At 49.3% G+C, this 21,241-nt stretch overlaps 1 protein-coding gene across 6 annotated transcripts in view; it reads right to left on the bottom strand.

Annotated features, from left to right (window-relative positions):
• Positions 1-2,046: 2,046 nt before the first annotated feature.
• Positions 2,047-21,241, bottom strand: part of GATA4 (GATA binding protein 4) — a 42,798-nt gene continuing 23,603 nt past the window's right edge. For 5 of the 6 annotated variants that reach the window (XM_014610227.3, XM_019496414.2, XM_019496416.2 and 2 more), the window contains exons 3-7: positions 13,870-14,039; positions 9,003-9,128; positions 8,311-8,398; positions 8,076-8,218; positions 2,047-5,306 (exon numbers count right to left, since the gene is read on the bottom strand). In XM_014610227.3, the coding sequence (XP_014465713.1) occupies positions 5,124-5,306; positions 8,076-8,218; positions 8,311-8,398; positions 9,003-9,128; positions 13,870-14,039 (710 nt within the window). In that variant the 3' untranslated portion in view covers positions 2,047-5,123. The remainder of the gene's footprint in view (positions 5,307-8,075; positions 8,219-8,310; positions 8,399-9,002; positions 9,129-13,869; positions 14,040-21,241) is intronic. The other variant, XM_019496415.2, reaches the window with a different exon arrangement.

Raw genomic sequence — 21,241 nt, 5'->3', positions numbered from 1 at the left:
ATTGCATGCACATCAACCCACCTGTGGATACTCTTATTTGGTTCGAGAGAGACTTATCTCACATTAATCAGCCAAAGCTCAAACAACAGCATGCTAAGGAAAAGCATGCCAAGAAAACAGTGAAGGGTGCAAAGTCTAGCCATCCAAAGTCAGGGCACGTCAGAATCCCAGTCGCGCAGGTGGCTCTTATTTGATTTGTGTATTTAATTAATTTGATTTGCATTTTACTTGCAATTATTGGTGGAATTCACTGCCACAGGACAGGGTGGCTAATACTTTAGAAGGCAAGGTGGTTTTGAACCTTGTAGACTAACCCAAGTAGCAATATATATATCTCGCTACTTTGGTTGGTGTGTGTGTCCATACATACATACATACATACATACACACACACACACACACACACACACATATATATATATATATATACATGTATATATATACACATGTATGTGTAAATACACACACACACACATATATAGACATATATACATGTATATATATACACATATATACATATGTATGTGTAAATACACACACACACACACATATATATATGGCACAAACTTTTGTGGGCTGAAGCTCTCTTCATCAGATGGGAGCACAGCAGTTAGGGGACAGCCTCTGTGTCAGACCTTCCCAGACCTTAAATGCTGGAGGCTACAGGTGAGAGAAGAATAGGGGGAAAAACCCTGGTCGTACCCCATTCACTCTCCCTTTCACCCTCCTCTCTCTTCCGCTGTGTGGCACTGGAGACTGAGGAAGACGGATCTATGATCTGACCCGGTAAATGGCAGGTCTTACATTCTCATGTAGGTGCAAGGTGCAAAAAGCAGTGTATCCAGAGAAATTTGAATATAAAAAGCAAGGGACGGGGAGAGGGAGAAGGGGGAGGGAGGGCAGTGTGCGAGAGGCAAACAAACAAGCAACCAGGGTACGCTTCATCCGTGGGTATAAAACACCTTAGTTAGGGTGAACCCTCCAAACGAGGCCTTCCTAGGCCTCCGAATGCTGGGAGATGAAGGGGGCTGATCCAGATCAGTCTGGACAGGCCCTAGGTAAATACAGTTCCCCTAAGCATCTGCTCCATGCCACAGTGAGGGACACGTCTATCCGTCACATTAGGTTTGGTGGGCCTAGACCCACCGAGAAAACTATATGCCTACCTGAGTTAGGGAGGCCACCAGACACAGAACAAGAGATTCTGGGAACAGCAAAAGATCAGAGCAAACAGGGCTGGAAGGATAAAAACAAGGGTTGAAAGATGGGTATCTGGTACCATGTAAACCAGCACAGCCTGTTCAATGGTCTGGTTGTCAGCGACTAAACCGGCATCCCCACCTAGACTAGCCTAGGTGAGGAGGGTGGGCGGACATCCATCAGGGCTAAAAGCAAGACCTGTCAAAGGGCAGAGGAGCTCCCTGCGAGCCAACAGCCATCCAACCCTGGAGAGGTGGATGCCACCAGGTCGCTCTGCCCGAAGAATCACCAATGATGAAAAGCAACTCAACTAACCTAGGAGGGTTGTTACAGCATCGAAGGTGTCCCAGCAGTTGCAGCAGCCTCAGGACTGACTTGACTTGACTCAAAGTGGGGTACCGAGCAGATCACACTGCCCAGCGACCGCTGCCCCTTGAACGAGTCCAAGGAACCAGCGGATGCCGCCCAGTGAAACTCTGCTAGGAGACATGGGTGAAGAAGTGATCCTAGGACCCACCCATGCCCCCAGTCACCCTGGTTCCTCCTGGCCAGAGCCTCCTTCTTGGTCTGATCATTTTTATTTAAGGAAAATGTTTTGTGTCCCACGTCAAATGAGCCAAATCAATTCCAAATCCATGTGAGTCATTCAAGAGCATATACGGCCCTGCTACCAGCAAGCATCCTTCACCCCAGCCTGGTCTTCTGACTTCCTCTGATGCCGAGTCCGTGACACGAAGGCCCACTCAACCCTCCACAGGCCACGCTGGGCAGCGCACCACGCATGAACCAGAATCACTGCAGATCCACCACATACTTATTTCAGTGCAAGAAAAAATAAGAAAGAAGGAAACTTGATTATTTTTATTACCATTGTTGTATTTCCATTAGTCCTAAAGGTGTAGAAGTTATGTGGATTGGTAGCCATACTACATCATATTATAATATAGTTTTTTTTACATCTTTAAATAATTACAGCTTGTTCAGTTTGGGTTTTTTTCCCCCCCCGCAACAAATGCACCTCTCTTTCCATGGGACCTTCCCAATGAGTTTGGGAAGCTGCAAACTTTATAGAAGGACAAAAAAAATAAAAAGCAAAACAGAACAAAAACCCCACAACGCAGTCACAGCTTCAGGGCTCTATTAAGGATTGTTGATCAGCATTAAAGCGCCCATCAAAATGCCTTTAACTCCTCCTGATCAGAGTTTCGAATCAGCCAGTGAGATTGCTGTCTAAATACAGATCTTTTCTGATCACCAGGAAAACAAATGTAGCGGCGATTAAAGATATTGCACTGTCACAAAGAGGAAAAACAATCAGAATTGGTTAATGACCTTTCTAGCCCCCCATTCTCAGCCAGACTTCCCCCCGTGCCCCTGTACAGCCCACAACAGAGGTCTGATTTTATTGGGACCTGATCTCGAAACTGCACATGGGAGTAACCCCCTTTGCTTTTCGGGGGTACTCACAGGAGTCAATTTATACAGGAGAGGTTGCAGGATTATGCTCGTTAGGGGGGAATGGTTTTTACCCTGTCTCTGTGCAGGACTTAACGTAAGAGGGCCCCAATTGAGCAATGCAAATAATAAATCCTCATCTTGTCTTTCTGAGCATTGCTTGAGCGCCCTGAATGGGAGGAAGGGGTGGCATTCTGCTAACGGACTGAAGGAAAGGCTCCTGTAGTTTAGTCCCCCGGTTTTGTATCTCGGGCAGCGCCCCAAGATCTCCCAACTTCTGGATTCCTCGGTGTGATGTCCCTTTCCAGCCCCACTCTGGCTCACAACCACCAATTCTGAACCATCTGCAAAGCTTTTCAATGTCCCATTTGCTGTCCCTCGCTCTAACCCTTGATGAGGACGTTGCACTGAACTTTGCAAGACAGAACCGGGGCGGTAATGGAGATGAAGAGTCTGTGGGAATCTCAGATGCTAGCGATGGAAACATCGACCGGGTCATGGAAGCTCTCCATCCCCATGGGCCCAGGAAGGATTGCTCCTTGCCTTTGCCAGAATCACATCCCCTCCCACAAGAAGTCCTCCTAAGAAGTACATCACAGTATCTCCTGCCACGCTCGGACCAGCAAGGGTACTATCATCACTTGTCCGTGGAGTGGCCCCATCCTGAAGCCCTGTGGATCCTTAAGGATCTGCCCAGATCCCAGGGGATCAAGAAGGATCCATGGCTGCTACACCTCTCGCCAGCGCCTGTCAGTGCAGCTCCATTACGATCTCCCCATCCCACAAGGAAGCTTTAGCAAAGAGGGCTTTGACCTGGCCCCTGTCCGTGCCCCCTTCAACCCACCTTCGACTTATAGGGGGCCTTTTGGGGTGTTATAGGGAGCTAGGGGTGAGCCCCTGGGTGCAAGAAGGAAGCTATATACTTTGGACCCCTCTGCACAAGGGTCTGAGTGACACAACCCCTTTCCCCCCATATATTTAAATGTTTTAGGGAGGTGAATTTTAAATGTGCTGGAGAGGTAGCAGAGCTGGGCAGACAAGATAAGAGATGGGAACCTAGGAACGGATGGGGAGGAAAAGGGACTGAGGAATTTGCTTCGCTGACTGACAGGCTCCCTGAAACCCCCCTGCCGAGCTGCAGAAGATGGGCCTTTAATAGGGAAGCATTGGAGCGGGCAGCATTCAGCTCTGCAGGGCAAGGGAAACACCAGCCTCTTGTTTAGTATTTTAAAAAGAAAACAGAATTAACTTTGTCCTGGGGACATCACAGCTGCATTCAAATGCTTGCAGGAGTGTGCCTGTCTGTACCCCTTAAAGAGCTGCTGGGGACACAGAAGATGACAATTTGTTGTCTGCAAGAATAAGGGCTTTTATAAGGCTGGGCCTGGCAGGGCAGCCAGGGGGTCTGCTTTTGGGGCACGAGGCAGGTCCTGGCTGCAGCTTGGCAGAAAGAAAATTGGGTTTGTCGACAGCGACAGAAAACATGGTCCAAAGAAATTAAATTAACTGTGACAGGTCACAGGGTCGTACGCAATCGCAGTACAGCGTCAGAGTTATGGATATCATCACAGCACTTCTGAGCTCGAGAGAGGCATCAAGCCAGGCTCAGAGCTGCCTCCGAGGGCAGAGTCCAGCAAGTCCTTCTGGGTGTCTCAGAAACTCCGCGGCTCTCGATCTCCCCATCGGAAAACTCCCGCCGCACCGTTATCTGGTTTTAATTTCATACAGGCCTTCTCCACGCTTCAGCAAGAGCCTTTTGGAAAGGAGATCCCACGATTTAGACACAAACACAATAAAAACAGGCACCGTTAAATAAGCACAATCGCAAGGTTCTCGGACCCTTTCGGTAACACAAAAAACCCCCAAAGTTTTGGATGCGTCGCTTGATGGGTGAGCCGAGTTTTTCGTTTTTCAACTGGACCGTCGGAGAAAAGCCACTCAAGCACTGAACGCGTGTCTAATGAAGTCCGTGCAACAAGTCCCGGAGCCGGCTCCATTTCAAGGAAGGTCTTTGAGTCTGTGCCTTTGGGTGATAACAAGAGGATGGCATTTCCTTCCAGATGGACCTGGTCAGGATACGAATGGGCGGTGAGAAGAAGAAAGTGTCTCTGTGCCATCACTTCCAAGACATCAAAGCCTGATGTTTTATAAAAACCTGAGTCCTGTCTTTGCTTCTAGCCAGTCCAGAGGCAATAGCTACTATCTAATACATGAAGGTTTGTTTCAAGGAAAAAGGTCACTGCTGTTCTGAGACCGAGTCTTCTCTGTTCATTGGGTATTTCGCTCTCCCACACCTCGGAAAAGTTCCCTTTACAATTTTATTAGGAATTGTTCTTCCACAATCATAACAGATGACCCTCCTGGAGACAGCAGGGGGGAGAAAAGGGAAACCACAATATTGCTTTATTATTGCAGGGCGTCTTCTTTGTATTTCAAGCGGTTGGGAAGTCCATGGGAAGAGGAACAGGTTATGCGGTTATGATGTCTCCGTGGCTTTCGGCTAAGACCAGGCTGTTCCAGGAGTCCTGTTTGGAGGTGGACTGGGGAGACTGGCTGATGGCTGATTGGTAACCCTGGGGGGAAAGCTTCAGGGCGGAGATAGCAGAGTGAATCGAAGATCCGTGGCCAGACATAGCAGTGACTGAGAACGCCTACAAAAAAATGCAAAAAGTGAAAAGGAAGGTTATTTTAGGAAACAGCTTCAGGTGAGCAAGGGCTCAGCATTTCCCTGTATGTCGGACTAATGTTGTTATCACAATATAAGGGGGACGTGCAATGTGGGAACACGGGGTCTGCAATACCGCACGTGATCATCAGTGCATTTCATCTGACATTCTGCTGCAGGCAAAAGCGAACGCGTGATGCTTCAGAAACCCTGTCCTACCCCATTTTTAATACTGTAGATGGATGCATAATTATTTCCCGACCTCCACAAGTGATCATTTTATATCCTCAGGCACAAGCTTTCGTTAGCTTTGTTCACAGGCCGCGGAGCGGGGAGAGCCACCCGGGCCATGGCCCGACCAACTTTTAGCGCATTCATTTCTATAACCCGCAAATGCGCGTTTGTCATTCCAGTTAAAACCGTATAGCTATTTTTTGAACTGCATAGCTAGCTAAATTAATGTGCTAAATTAATGCGCTAAAAGTTGGTCGAACCATGGCCTGGGTGGCCTCCCCACCCCTTCCGCGGCCGATGGCCTCGTTACCAATTACCTTTTGACCATCTTAGCCTGCCACCATACCAGAGTACTCGGTATTACATCCCGCTGTAGAATTACACACTGAAATCAGTCCAGAGACACACTTAATTGTGGGGATTTGTATCATTTATTATTTGAGTGACTATTTAATATTGATTTGATGCCATAATCCGCAAATATTACACTGAACGCTTTGTTTAAACATCAAGAGTTCTTCGGAGGAACTTAACTGACCTGAACGTTTGTCTTGCTGCGATATAACCTTGCTATGACATATATGGCATATCTCCTTAGGCAAGAGACTTCTAGTAAAGGACTCAACGGACAGAAACACACAGACTTCTATACTGCTGATCTGTCTGTCTTATCACCCAGAGCATCCAGCTGCAGAGAGCTTGCAGGGCTATCTAGTGGCTGAATAATGTATTACAAATAAGCCACCTGTTACAAGTCTCTTACATAGTGCAAGCATTTAGTTTTGATTTGCGGATGGTCTAACTCCCAGCAATTCTTTTTTAGCTTTGGTGTACATGGGTTTGCACTCTCTGAGCCCAAAAGCAAAGTCAAAAATGTCAAATGCTGCCCTATTTCTGGTCAAAACCAGTTTGTCTACACTTGGAAATGTACTGAAACTGCTGGAATAATTATTCTGAATATCTACTTCAGTGTAAGGCTCTGTGTGGACATGCTGATTCTGAAAATACAAGTCTTTTTTCTGGTTTTGCTTATCTCACACTCATACATTTCCAGGCATGGAGCAGCAATTTGCATAGATCAGACTAAGAGCCACCACATCCCTCACCAAGACCTGTAGCATTGGTACCAGGTACTCTGGCTTTACATACTAGCTGCTTCCTCACCAAGTGGCCCACGTGGCTGCCCTGTCACAATGCCGGGGTTGCCAGAAACTTAACAGTGCATTTACAGTACATCAGCGGTTCTCAAACAGGGTGCTGTGTCACCCTGGGGTGCCTTGAGACCCTTGCAAGGGTGCTGCAGGGTGTCACGCAATGTTAGCACTATTAGGTGAGCAACCATGGTTTGCAAGGTAAACCAAGACTTTTCAGCCAGGAATCCGTAGTGTTAAAAAAAATCTGTCCTGCCATGGTCTTTCTGAGTTCTTCGCAACAGAAAATCTAGCATGTTATTTTTTCATAGTCAAAAAATGAGTGAAAACAAGAGCTGGCATTTTCCCAGGGGTACCATGAGTCTAACAAAGCGGAGAACCGCTGCGCTACATAAAGCAGATCTCACTCTGCTGAGCTGTCCGTGAAAACACGATATATGTCAGAGTCTATGGGCGCATCTACACATGCTTTTACGCGCGCCTAAACTTAGCGCGCATTTGCCTAATGCGCATTAAGGCGATTTAGGCACGCATCTACACATGCATGCACTAAGGCGCATTAACACAGTGTGCAGGCCGACCTGGGACAAAAGTTAGTCGCAAATCAGTTGACATACACAGCGTTAATGCGCCTTAGCGCATCTATATGTTTGTTAAGATGCTTTAGCTATTCGTGCCTACATGTGATACCTACTTTTGCAGATACCAAGTTTAGGTGTGAATAGCCTAAAATTGCCAATTTTAAGATGCATACCGCACCTTAAAAATGGCTAACGCACCTTAAATCGGCACGTGTAGACATACCTTATGAAGGTCATGGTAGTATCATGCAGAGATGCGCCAGCTAGCTCTGGACAGACTAGCTCCAGAACAGGAAGCAGTAGGGCTATATTAGCTAGGATTAGGGTTAGGCTGCAGACTAATAAGCTTTACTTCTCAGCAGATCTAGCTAGCCAGGTCACAGTGCCATGCGGCTATTTTGTTTCTGATTCCAGACCCGGCTCAGGTATCTCAGCACGGTGCCATACTTGTACTATTTCAGTTTTCAGCAAGATTGCTGCCTTCATGTCTAGGCTCAGAGCCATCACGTGTAGTTGGCGTGGGAGGGGAGATCATTCACTGTTCATTCGTGCTGGCAAACCTTCCTACTCAGGAAAGATGTTCACCCCTTTGCCCAAGGCAAGTAGCACAAACTCTTTGCCCTTTCTTAGCCATGGGGTAATACTCTGCAAAGTATATCTCCCCCCAATAGGAATCTCCATAGCCTTGGATGGAGATAAAATGGCCACTGTTTCCCTGCACCGAACATTTGGGGAACTTTCTTTCCCACTGAGGAAAGCAGATGCCAGTTTGCCTTTGAAGCCTCTTACCTGAGAAATTGGGCTTGGGTGCCCATAATGAGATGAAAGACCCGGTTCCGTCTTGATGGGGCGCATTTCCTCGGTGGTGGTGGTGGTGCTGCTGCTGGGGGTGGAGCTGGTGGTGGGGGTAAGACTCTCATTGCTGGATGGACCTAGGGGAACATGAAATGGTTTGGCTAGGCCTGATCCTGCACGCGCGCGTGCACACGCACATGCACACAGGACTTTCTCGCCTGACACTCACCTGCTGGTGCCTTGGATTTGTTAAGGTTCTTGGGCTTGCGCTTCCTTGTTTGAATCCCCTCTTTTCTCATTGCTAACGGCCTGGGGACCTAGGAACACAGATGCAGAGGTATTTTCAGGATGTGTTTAAAGCCATGGGTTATACTGAGATCCCATCTCTGCCTCACAGGCCCAGTAGATTGAACTAAAAGGCCACAGAGGCCAAACTCACTGACTGCTTTCGTATGGATCAAGATGGGAGACCAGCTAAAGCTCTTAGATTTGGCTTCAGCCTGGATTTGAATTTTTGGGGACTGAAAGATGTTGGCACTCAAGGCTTTGGCGCCCAGATGTGTATGGCTAAAAGGCACCATCAGATCATCTAGTGTCACCTCCTGTCTTATGCAGGCCAGACCCAGGTTTACGTATATCAGCCAAAAAGGGCATTCAGTTTTACTGTGAAGCCTACCTATTCATCATTAGAAACATGCACCGAATAGGGGTGAGTCTGGTTTAACTTCCAGCCACTGGTTTGTCATATGCCTCTTTGGTTTAGCCCTTTACACAACAAAGCCACCTCCTGCTGCCATGACGGGACTGCAGTCGAGGCAAAGTTTATATCGTACAAGAACCTGCCTCCCGACCGCCTGGTGTCCGCAAGGACTTCCTAGTATAAAGACCAGGCACCAAACCACAGCGTTGATCCATCCTTACCCCATGGAGCTTCATGTATAGCCCGCAGGCGTTACACACGGGTTCGCCCTCCGCGTTTCTGCGCCATAGCGTGGTGGTCGTCGTGTGGCAGTTGGCACAAGAGAGGCCGACGCGGCGTGAGGCTGACTGCAATGCAAAGGCAAGAGCAGCGTGAACAATTCCCTGGTCTTGACACTGGCTATGAGCATTTCAAATCCCGATGAGCACTCATGTAGCCTAGCAGCTAACCTGTGGGTTTGTAGGTGTTCTTTTGTCATGTAAAAATGGGGTGTACATGTAAGTGGGTTTGTACCCATTTGACAGACTCGCAAGCAGAGGCCGTGTGGGGTAATGTGACTTGCTAAAGCTACCTTGATAGTGGTTGTGAGCCCAGTGGTGCTCCCATGCAGGGATGTGATGTCCCTTCTTGTGCTTTTACATAGGCTACACACATCTGGCTAGGTCCTACCTGTGGGAAGGGGCAGTAAGCATGGAGCAGGCAGGCAGGACTGGAACATGGGAGAGAGAAACCAGCCAGCAGAGATGGGCTGACCCTGCTTCCTTGTCTCCAGGAGCACCTCCCCACCCCATGCCCCAGCTGGCTTGCAATGGCCAAGCAGCGGTTCTTGGCACTGCTGGATGGAGACCCATGGGCTCCTGAGTCAGGGGCTATCCCCCCACTACCCCAATTCAGGCCATCTCAATAAAACCATAAGTCTCTTTTTCTTTGTGAGGAAAACCCCGCATCCAGGCTCATGGCCCAACTTCTAGCACAAACCCAAGAGCTATAATTGAAGTCCTCTGGGGCTCACAACCCTACTCATAATTACTGTGGCCATGCTGGACTTTGCAATCCCTATTTTGGGAACCACTGGGATATGGTGAAGGTAGATCTGTAGAGGTCAAAAGGCAACAGTTTGCTTTCTACTTAAAGTGAGAATCAAACTACACTCACCGAGCCCGCAACTTGGCCCAGCCGGTTGCATTTGGGTTGATTATGAGTGCCACAACCTGCAGGGGCTCTGATCCAGATCGGCCTCATTTCAGCCCTGGGAACTTGGCTACCAAATAAAGATCTGGCTCCCAAACCTTTCTCCATGAATCAGGGAGTGTTTCAGAGGTGGGCAGTTGGATTGACCAGAGTTTTCTCTGTTCATTTTGGAAATAGAGCAGGAACTACCAGGAGCTAATAGCACAATCCCACTGGCACAGAAGCCAATGGCTAAACTCTTTGATGACAACAGTGTTTGCTGGAAGCTGTTCTGATCTGGGACCTCACCTTATGGTCTCAGCCCACTTTTGGCATTGTATAAGCAATACATGATGAACACCATCGAAGCAGATGTTTCCATGCAGTTGTGCTTCCCTTGGAAACATTAGTTAAAATCCAGGAAACTTTAGCAAACTCATGTAACCCGCTGGTCCCCCTTTGGGCCTGTTGTGCAGAGCATGTAAGTCTGCTGAAGACCTGGCAAAGGTGCTTTAGCTCAAGGTGTAGCCATTTGTGCGTTGTTGAAGACCCGCAGATCCCAGGTTGAACCCTGGTGGGTCAGACAAGATGCCAGGCATCATCACAGCGGCAACTGGCAGAGTTATGGGAAGCTGGGAAGCCACTCCAGCTTCTCCCTCATCCTTAGTTTTTCCTTCCCAAAGCCCATAAAGCCTTGCATGCCCCACTTTGCTCTGCCTTTAGCTGTCATTTTCCTTCCTGGCCTTCTCTGCCTATTGCCTGGAGCCAACCAGGCAGTTTTTTCCAGCTGTGTTTTCCTTGGAAACATTAGTTAAAAGCCATCCAAGCAATATGGACGGCTCAAGACCACCCTAAAAATGTGATACAGGTGATATGCCCCCTCCAGGGTCTGAAGGATTGTCACCCTGGCTAAATGGGTAAGACAAAGGATGGTTCCTGCAGGCAGGGAAAGGCAAAAGGAAGTCATTGATGCAAACGCCCAGCAATGAAACAGTGCAGGGATCAAGACTTTTATAGAGTTTCAACCCTGCAGAAAAAGGCAATAGACTGGTGTGACCCAGCACAAAGGCTTACAAATGCAATCGATGTGTAACTGTATAAAATGGTAACCTTGATCCAGAAGAGAGAGAGCAAGAGAGAGGAAGGAGCGCCCATCCGAGAACGGACAAGCGTGGAAACTGCGACGAACATGCCTTGGAAAAAAGGGACCTGAATTGCTTTCAACCTCCCAGAGTCTGTGTGAAGATGAGCGACCTGCTGGCAAGCTGGGCATGGATATAAGTGCTTTAGTGTTTTTCAGGACCAACTCATATAGCAATGAATTATGCTCTGCAAGTAAAACAAAAGCCAGCTTGGCCTTTCCTCCAGCCCTCAGAGGGGAGTTCAAGGTTTGGGAATAAACATCTGTAAGGATGGAGGTTTTTTTTGTTTCCTTACTCCAAATTTTAGCAGAAACATTGCATTCCCTATGGGGTGGGGGCAGGACTAGCTATCCCAGAAAGGCGATGTGGGTCTTAATTCACTACCTCCTTAAGCTTGCAAAAGCCAAGGTCCCCATCATGAAGGTGAGCATAGTCGTTCTTCTGCCTCCCTGACATGCTAGGACCCCTGGCTTCCTTTGCTAGCATTTCTATGTGTAATGAGAGCCACAGAGAAGATAAGCAACAGAGGCAAGGACCATGGCACTTGTCCACCCATTCCCTAAATCCAGCATCACAGCGACCATGAGGATACGGGCCCTCACTCCACGGCGTTGTCTGGCACACCCCCGGCTGGGGCACTGGAATGGGCTTGGGGCATCTCTGGACTTTTAATGCTGACCGTTGCTCTTCTGAACTCACTTATTTGACGTGAAGTAGGCAGGCCAGCCATCACCTTAAGCACCAAGTGAAGGCTGAATCTAGAGCTCGGCAGTGCTAAAAGCCCAGGCCTTGAGCTGAAGCCCCACACCTTGGAGCTAAAAGCTATAGCGGGCACATATCCTCCGTGACCCACGCAGAGGGACCATGTCAGCAGGCACAGAGGGGCACCTGGCCCAGGCTCCGGGCTTCCTTTACCCCCAGCTCAAACACATTGCAGAGCTAAGGCAGCACATGGGCACTTGGGGGGCAAAGTAGTTTCCAAACCTAACCAAAAAGCAATCTTCACACTCAAATTTCCCTAAGGAGCCGACACTCCCTGCCAATACTCCCCAGCCACCACTCAGTTTTGCTGCACGTCCCCAAAGTCAGCAAATTCAGGCTGTTTTGGAGCCAGGGTGGGGGGGAGTCACTTGCTGCCCTGTAATCAGTGACGTACATCATTGCAGGTGTCTGAGCTGCAGCAGTGGTACGATCTATGGATAGGGAACCCTTTTGCAGCAAAGCGTTTATGACTAAATCAAGTTTTCCCCCCAGTCTCAGACCTCAGCATTGAAAGTCTTCTCGTTACCGAGTGCCTGAAACCTAGCAAAATGCTGAGCAGCAGCGGGCGACTTTGGAAGGACAAGTCTGGATAGGAGGCGTGAATGGGATAGACTTTGGCCGCCAGAGGGCATCAGGAGATTACAGCCAGCTGGGAGGCATCGTACGCAGGGCAAGATAAAGCCAAAGCAGCTCCCGGAAGAAATGATGGAAGATGCTGAAGAATGACTGGAAGGGTGAAGCTAAGAGAGATGTGGCATTTGCAGAGGCAGGAGATAGGGCTGGAGGTCTCACATGGGAAATGTCTCCTCCTCCCTGCAAAGACACCTGAAGTCATATAAAGAGAGGCTGTTCACCAGCTCCTTGTGGCAAAGCCTTGGGCCTCCAGAGGACTGCAAAGCCACTGCCTCAGCTGTGGCTTTGAGAGGACATGGAGCAAAAAAGCCTATGGCCTCACCCCAGCATAAATCGCTCTTCCCTGGAGACAAGTCACGATCACCTCCCCCACGGCACAAAGCGGGGCTACAGCCTGTGTGATTGTGATGCTGCAGGGCACCTTTCCAGGAGCGCTCTACCAAGGACAGGGCAGGTGCATGGATACCACGTGGATGGGTATGGCATGGACACGCTCACAGATAGAGGCACCGAGCCTGCCAGCCACAGCCCCTTCTCCAGTCCCCATACATGTATGTCTTGCCCAGCCCCTAAAGCCCCAGGGAGACACCAAATTATGCCACTGCCTTTTCCCCACCCCCTGTGCCTCTGTCCTGCCTCCTGGCTTCCAGGCATAGAGGGTCACTGGAAGTCATGGAGCCGCTGGAGTATCTGGGAGTCGGGGTTGCCCTAAACTGAAGGAGGCCACTGGTGAGCAGTACATAGCAAGGGGTGGACATCATGTGTACTAAGGGAAGGGTGAGAAGGACCAACCACATCGGAGGTGATAACGGCTTTGTAGGTATTCACATGCTACAATTTATGAACGTATAACAAGGTCAAAATTTGATTCAGAGCTGTTTGGGTTGGAAGGGACCTCAGTAGGTCATTGAGTCCGACCCCCCGCCCTGGGCAGGAAAGGGCGCTGGGGTCAGATGCCCCCAGCCAGGTGCTTGTCCAGGCACGGATCTACAAAACCACGGCCTGGCCTGTCCCAGAGCTGTGTGCAGCAGGTAGGCACCTGGGCATCTGTAGGGATCCCACAGTCCTTTGCAAGAAATGTTACGGCTCCTTTGTAGGCAATCCAAAGGGCCCTGGGATGCACCGGTTACAGACCATTGCATTGAAGAAATGACTGCATGCTAGCAGCAGAGACCAAGGCCCAGATGGGTGCATCGGGCTGAGTGAAAAAGAGTAAAGGGAAGGGGTAAGAAGGGAAATGCCCAGCTTCCCCAGGACTCTCAGCCTTGTTTCACAGGGCAGCATGGCACCTCTGGCCAGCTCCACATGCACCGGTTTCCTGCTCTGCAGTCTGTTGTGCATCTGGACAGGCTGCTGGGGAGCAGCAAGAGCCTTTCCTTACCAGCCTCCGCTGGGGTTTGATCAGGGGCCGGTTGATGCCATTCATCTTGTGGTAGAGCCCGCACGCGTTGCAGAGGTAGTGGCCCGTGCCGTCTCTCCTCCAGAGCGGGGTGGACATGGCTCCGCAGTTAACACATTCGCGGCCCTCAGAGTAATCATCAAAAAACTCTGCTGCCGGGACAGGGAAAGAGAAGGGGGGGGGAGGGAAGAATTAGTTAAATTATTTTTTTTTTCTTTTTGAAGCATCCCGCCCTGGTCCCTGAGTATTTGCACACTAGGAGAACCGTGAGCTCACTCGCAGGGGTTTTCCATAGAAACAGCACTTCGTCCCGAGCGGGAACAAGAGGACTGATGGGCTGGGATTCAGGAGACTTGGATTCTGGGCCCAGCTCCGCCACATGTTTTCTGTGTGACCTCGGACAAGCTACTTAATCTGCTCCATAAAACCAGGATAAAACCTCCCCACCCCAGTAAGGGTCCATGGGGTTCAGACGCTACAGTGATAACACGAGCCACGACACTGTCTCAAGGAGTAGACGCTCAGGCTCTCTTTCCTGATCAAACCCACCCTGCTGAGACAGGACTCAATCCGTCCCCCGCTGAAGTCAAGTTAAAGATTAATGCGAATAGCCAAACAGTCATTTAAAAAAAACCCGCACGTGTGCCTACTGAACGTGCAAAATTCCCATTTGCACACACCAGTCGGGAAGACACGGGCAGCATCCAGCTTTCTGCACATAACAAAGTACGTGTTTGCTGACACGATTCACCCGCGTGTGTTTCAACAGGTGGCTTTCATCACATGCAGGGAGGGCCTCTGCGGCTGAAAACATCAGCGCGTACCAGGGTGCTAGAGTCCCCCTGAGCCGCTAGAGGGAGGTGCAACCCCGTAGATCAGCAGTTCCCAAACTTTTGAGAGTCAAACTCCTGCTCCTCCCCGCCCCCCCCGAGAAAATGCCAGCTCTTCATGTTATTTGACTACAGAAAAATCCTAGAGCAATTCTTCTCTTGCAAAGACCTCAGAAACAGCACTGCAGGGCAGAATGGTTTTAACATTTGGATCACACTATGAATTGAAATCTCTGGGCTTATCTTGTGAATCATGGTTGTATGCATAACATGACTAACATTGCCATGACACCCTGATTGAGAATCACTGTTATAGATTGGGCCGTGTACCGTATGTGGGCATTTGCTAGCCTGTCCAGCATCAAGTGTCCATGTGTGCAAGTTTGGCCAGAGATGTCAGCTTACAAAACATGGTCTTACAAACAGAGAGATGCTAAAGAGAGACTTCGGCAGCATGGCCCTAAAAGAGCCCCAAAAGCGAATCTATTCTGCCTTGGTTTTTGGTTGTAGCAGTATTGATCTAAGGACATGGGCAGGCAAGGTTGTTTGGGTAGATGTGGTATCTTTTATTAGACCAAAATGAATCATTGGAAAAAGTTCCCTGCAAGCTTCTGATCTACTCAGTTGGTCTAATAAAAGATCAGCCTTCTCAACCTATTTGCCACAGAGGGCCACACTTGAAGCTCTTGGTGTGTTATGTCGTCCACACCCGCACAACTTACTTCCTGCGTGTCCATTTGCAAAATGTTTGAACGAGATGCCATGTGGGCCACCGCAGCGTGAGGACTGGGTTGCATGCATCCCGCAGGCCGCCGGTTGAGACCGCTGCTGTAGAGGATAAAACTTGGAGGTGCTACAGACCGGTGTCGCTTGTGAATCAGGTGCAGAGGTGAACTCAGTGCAGATGCTAACTACTCGCTTACGCTAACTGATCAGTGGAAGCGAGGCAAATGCATCCATTGCATAGAGATAGCTGCCAGGGACAAATTTGGCCCAGACGTGCAAAAGGAGAGAATCTGATCATAGAATCATAGAAATGAAGGGCTGGAAGGGACTTAAAAAGATCATTGAGTCCAACCCCCTGCTCCGGGCAGGAATCCTGCTGAGATCAAATGATCCCGGCAAGGTGTCTGTCTGGTCTCCTCTTGAAGACTTCCAAGGTTGGACACTGCACTATCTCTGTGGGCCATCTAGTCCAGATCATGGTCACCCTTACCGTAAAGAAGCTCTTCTGTACATCCAACCGGAAACCATCCTCTAACACAGGGGTTGGCAACCGATGGCATGCGTGCCCAACATGAGACGCGGCATGCTTTTTACTGGCACGCGGCTGCTTCCTGCCCCAAGAGGCGGGAAGGGGCATGCCCAGATTGGGCAGCACGTGACTGCCGGGGAGCAGTGGTTGGGGCAACAGTGCCGGCACCTGCTGTCTTCCCAGAGCCCGGGGCTGGGAGACAGCCATGGCAGTAGTTCTTTGCAGCCTCCCAGCTGCAGCAGGCCCAGGTTCGTGGTAGCTGCTGATAGCCACCGAGCCTGGGCTGCTCCCTGCAGCCAGCTGGGAGGATGGAAACCCTGCTGCAAGCAACCCGGGCTCTGCAGCCGTCAGCAGCTACCACAAACCTGTTTTTTCTGGCATGCTGGCACTCCAGCATCCTCCAAGGTAGGCATTGTAGGTTTGTCGGCACTCCAGCCAAAAAACATTGCCTACCCCTGCCCTAGATCCAAAAAGTTTCTGCCGGTGGCAAGCTGTTCCAGACCTTGGGGGCTCGGACAGTAAAGAAATTCTTCCTTATGTCCAGCCTGAAACGGTCTTGTAGTAGTTTGTGACCATTCGTCCTCGTCATCCCTTGGGGCGCTCTGGTGAACAAACGTTCCCCCAGATACTGGTGATCACCCCTGATAAACTTGTAGGTGACCATCAGATCACCCCTGAGCCTGCGCTTTTCCAGGCTAAAGAGCCCCAGGGCTCTCAGCCTGTCATCATAGGGTCTGCTTCCCTGACCTCTGATCATGCGCGTGGCTCTTCTCTGGACTCTCTCAAGCTTCTCCACATCCTTTTTGAATTGTGGAGCCCAAAACTGGACGCGGTGCTCCAGCTGCGGCCTCACTAAGGCCGAGTACAGGGGGAGAATGACGTCCCGGGATTTGCTTGAGAAGCATCTATGGATGCAAGCCAGCGTTTTGGTCGCTTTACTAGCCGCAGCATCGCATTGCAGGCTCATGTTCATCTTGTGGTCAATGATGACCCCCAAGTCTCTTTCTTCCATAGTGCTAGCCAACATAGCACTGCCGAGCCTATAAGGATGCTGCGGGTTTTTTTCCCAAGGTGGAGAACCTTGCATTTATCGGCGTTGAACACCATCAGATTCTCGTCCGCTCACTTGCTGAGCTTGTCCAGGTCAGCCTGGATCATCTGCCTGTCTTCTGGTGTGGATACTTTGCCCCAAAGTTTGGTGTCATCTGCGAACTTGTGAAGTCCGCTTCTGACTCCAGTGTCCACATCATTAATGAAAATGAATTAAACATTTCTTCAGTCTTCAATGGATTATTTTCATTCTCCAGGTTTGTAATTGTTTGACCCATAGTCAAAATTTTATACAGAATGTGTTGGCAGAAATGAGATTTTTTTTTTCATTTTTGTTCAAATGTATCTTAGGGAAATCAGTTCCCGTTTAGCTCTGCATATGGAGGCACTGAAATACATCCATCCCTCTGATTCTATAGCCTACTTTTTTCAATCATGCTGATTTCCCACAATTCCTAGTAACTTCAAAGAGCCTTCAGGGTCTGAAAATCAGACCATTCATAGTCCATCGCTGTGCTGATGCTCCTGGAAGTAGGTTGCTAAAATGCTATCTCTAGCAGAAGTAACTCTAGCAGAAGAAGGAGATGTAGACCTCCTAATGGGAGGACTACATCATTGCACTGTCCAAGCAGCAAATGCTGAGCCAGATGCTGAAGACGAAGCCTACAAAGTTCTCACCTGGTAGCAATACAGTACGTGACTTCAGATCTGTCACCAGGAAGAGATCACAACTGCAGGAGAGATGTGTCTTTCCCCTCCGGGGCAGGCTTTACGGTGCTGAAATCCTTTTAAGGACAACTGGGCATGTCTACATGTTCATTAATGCGCAGAGCCTACTGTACATTAAATTTAGCACTTGTAAAACCAAATACTAAGCAAATGTGCAGTAGGCTGCCATACTGCGCATGAGCATGGTTGCAAGCTTTTGGTGTGATGCTTAATGCACAGTGGACTACTACTACTGCACATTAGCATGTTAGCACGGCTTTTGCCATGCATGCTAATGTGCAGCAGCATTAGTCTACTGCGCATTAAGTGTCTCATGTAGATGCACGCACTGTCTTTACACAGCACAGATTAAATGGGGCGAGAAGAGACGGTTTAATATATGGAGTTTAGTGTTTGGACATGTCCATTTCTCCTAGCAGTGAATGAGAGGGTAGATGGCTGAAGCTAGACGGGTTTCTCAAAAAGATGCTCTCACTCAGCTACATGCTTCTGAGCCGGATGTAGGAAAGGAGAGCTGGAGGCTCTGGACTGTGTTCTGCTGAGGTCAGGCTGCGTGATCACAATAGCCCGCAGCCTTCAAAATCTCAGCATCAGCAAAAATGAGAAAGCAGCTTCTTAACTGCTCCTGCCGGTCACCCTTTCCCTCCTTGGAACTCTTCACGGGCTACGTGTCTTTTCCTACTTTGACCCACGCTTATTCCAGGCTCCTACATGCAGTAACTGTGTGCTCACCCCACCGCTGGTCCCATGTCCTCCCAGTGCCCCTCTTGCTCTGGATGCAGGCTCGAGAAAGCCTCCTGCTTCTGTGGCACCGTGTGTCAAATGCACAAAAGTGTCTTGAAGTGCTGAATGCTCCACATCGGTATCACGAATCGGGCACCCAAAGCTTTTCGGGCTGAAAGCAGAAATTACGTGGTGGAGTTCTCCAGCCCATGTTATTCAGGAGGTCGTGTTGCACACCCCATGGACTTAACAATCCATGAAACCTGAAGCACTCAATGTGAGACACCTCTCTGGAAGGTCTGGGCCTTGATCTTGGTCTACCTCAGTCTTCCAACCTGTATAATGGGGATAACACTGCTTTTCGGCACACAAGAGCTTGCGAGGAGAGATCTACAGGTGGTGGGAGAGCCCTGTTCAGATAACCATGTGAAGAGCCCACCACAAAAACCAATTATTAGTCCGAACAACTGGCCAGTCGTAGCTGCAAGCAGTGATCGCTCAGGGCATGAACGCGCAGAGTTGTTTTGCCTGCTTTCTTTGGCTTTTTCCTACGCTCTGCTAGTCTGACTTTGCCTTTTTGGCTAATAATGGGGATTGAGTCACGTCAGACTCCGGAGACTCCCTGTAGAAGGCGCCTAAATAAGTGTTTTCAGAGCTTTAAATCCAGGCACTATGAGCCCTCCTGACACTTACTCTTTCCCTCACCTTGTAGTAGCAGCCTGGAAAGGAAACATTTATTCAGGCAGCAAATTGCCTGAACAACTCCCCGAGGGAGCCAGAACAATGGGAGCAGAGGGAAAGGCTTCCCCCTGTCACACTCAGGGCAGCAATTTCCGTTTTGCAGAGTGGGAACTGCCGCTCGATAGCTACGATTTATGGACCCATAATGTGACCTTGCCGTAAGCCTTCGTGCCAGGGAGGGATTTCTGGGGAGATTTATGCACGCTCCTGAAGCCAGGCAATGGGGAGCGTGGGGGCAGGGGGGGTTGGGAAGGGATACATTTGCCAGCGCAGGGTTTAGGCAACCGGTTATGTGCACCAAAGACTGGAAGGGCCTCCCTGACCGCATGGGCTGCAAGGCGTGCAAAACACTCCTCTTCCCCCAGTGCATCCATCTCTGGCACTTGGATTGGGTACGACCGACGTCTCAGGACCCTACTGTTGCACCTGTGTCCCTTCCCCCAGCTCCATATATTGTGTCTGATGGTGCTAAGCACCACTGACGCCCATCCCGGTCTACCAGCAGCACCTCCCAAGAGACTCTGTGATGGTCACAAGGGGGACTGAAGATTGTTTTTACATGTGCAGGGGGGCTGGACCCCATGATCTACAAGGTCCCTTCCAGCCCCTAGCAATCTGTGAATCTACAAATCTATGACAGCGCCATGATCTGGTGCTGAAGGAAGTGGACTATGACCTGGATGACCCAGCTTTGGCAGTATTGCCAACTAGGGTGGCCATCACAGGGGACAGTCGGATTGATATTAAATTTCCCTCCATCTGTAAACATCGTTCCAGTGCTGTATTAATGGAAATCCATTTTTGCTGGGCAAATATAATATGGGGGCAAAGAGAAAAACAGAGGACATAAAGGCGTCGGGTTTCATATCGATAGAGGACAGAGGAGCAGAAAACCGGAAGGTCCTCTATGATGGCCGCCCTATTGTCAACTCTCATGATTTTTGGCGTTGTTCTGAAAGTCTTTGCTTCAGGAATGTGAAAACCCTTAACTCTTTCTTATATGTATGCATATAAATATAAATATAAATATATATATATATATAAAAGCCTAAGTTTTTCACATTCCCGAGGCATGGACTTTCAGAACAACAGCAGAAATCATGTGAGTTGGCAATACTGCTTCTGCCAATGCTGGGGGACTCTGGATAGAGACCTTCCCATCCTGCCTGTTGTTTAAATAGGCTCCTCAGGGCAGGCAATGTCTCTCCCCCCATGCAGGACACAGCAGGTCCCGGTCTTTCTTGGTTACAGCTTCTGGGTAATATCAGATGTGTCTTGGGAACAGGATAAATGGCCCCAAGAGATCCAGATACAACCTGCTTATTGAGCAACCAGGTCCAAGAAGGGAAAGGGCATTTGGAGAGACATATTTAAGGGCCCTGGTTAGCTATTATATACCACAAATAGCTCCACTGAAATCAAGCAGAGGGTAATGGATTTACTCAATAAGGCAAAAGGGAAACACAAAGCCCTGGGAACCCACATGTGAAGGCTCGGTGATGCACACAAGTGCTGGCACAACACACGTGTATGTGTTACCCTGGGATTACAAATCAGTGTGAAGAAGGGCCTTTGTTCAATAAAAGAGAGTCTTTGTCCTTATGCAGGAGGCCTGTATCGAGGTCAAAGTCCACCCCAACCCTTGGAGCAGCATGCTTGCCTCTGTTACCAAAAGCCGGCAAAAAGGGGCAAGGTGGATGGGTTGCCGTGCCCAGCTGCTTCCAGCCTCCCCAGGCTGCAAGACCAGGGACCCATTCACAGATGGGCTGACCTAGGGTGCTGAATGGCATCGAACTGGAGCCAAACTCCAGCTCAACTCTGGAGATGTCTTCCTCGTTCTATCCCTATGTCCTAAGAAGCCTTGGTATTCCTTCCCAGGGTTGCAACCATTCCTCAATCAGTCCTTTTTTCTTCTTCAAGAAGCCTGTCATTTGAGCCTCGGAGTAACTGGAGATACTTGGGTCTAAAAGCATGCCATTCACAGCCAGAAGAGAAAGAAAAGAGGGAGACGGAGGAAGAATGGAGC

This window comes from Alligator mississippiensis, chromosome 1 (genome assembly GCF_030867095.1).
Source record: "Alligator mississippiensis isolate rAllMis1 chromosome 1, rAllMis1, whole genome shotgun sequence".
NCBI lineage: Eukaryota > Metazoa > Chordata > Crocodylia > Alligatoridae > Alligator > Alligator mississippiensis.
Note: the sequence above shows the minus strand (reverse complement) of the source record. Positions and strands in the feature narration are given on the sequence as shown.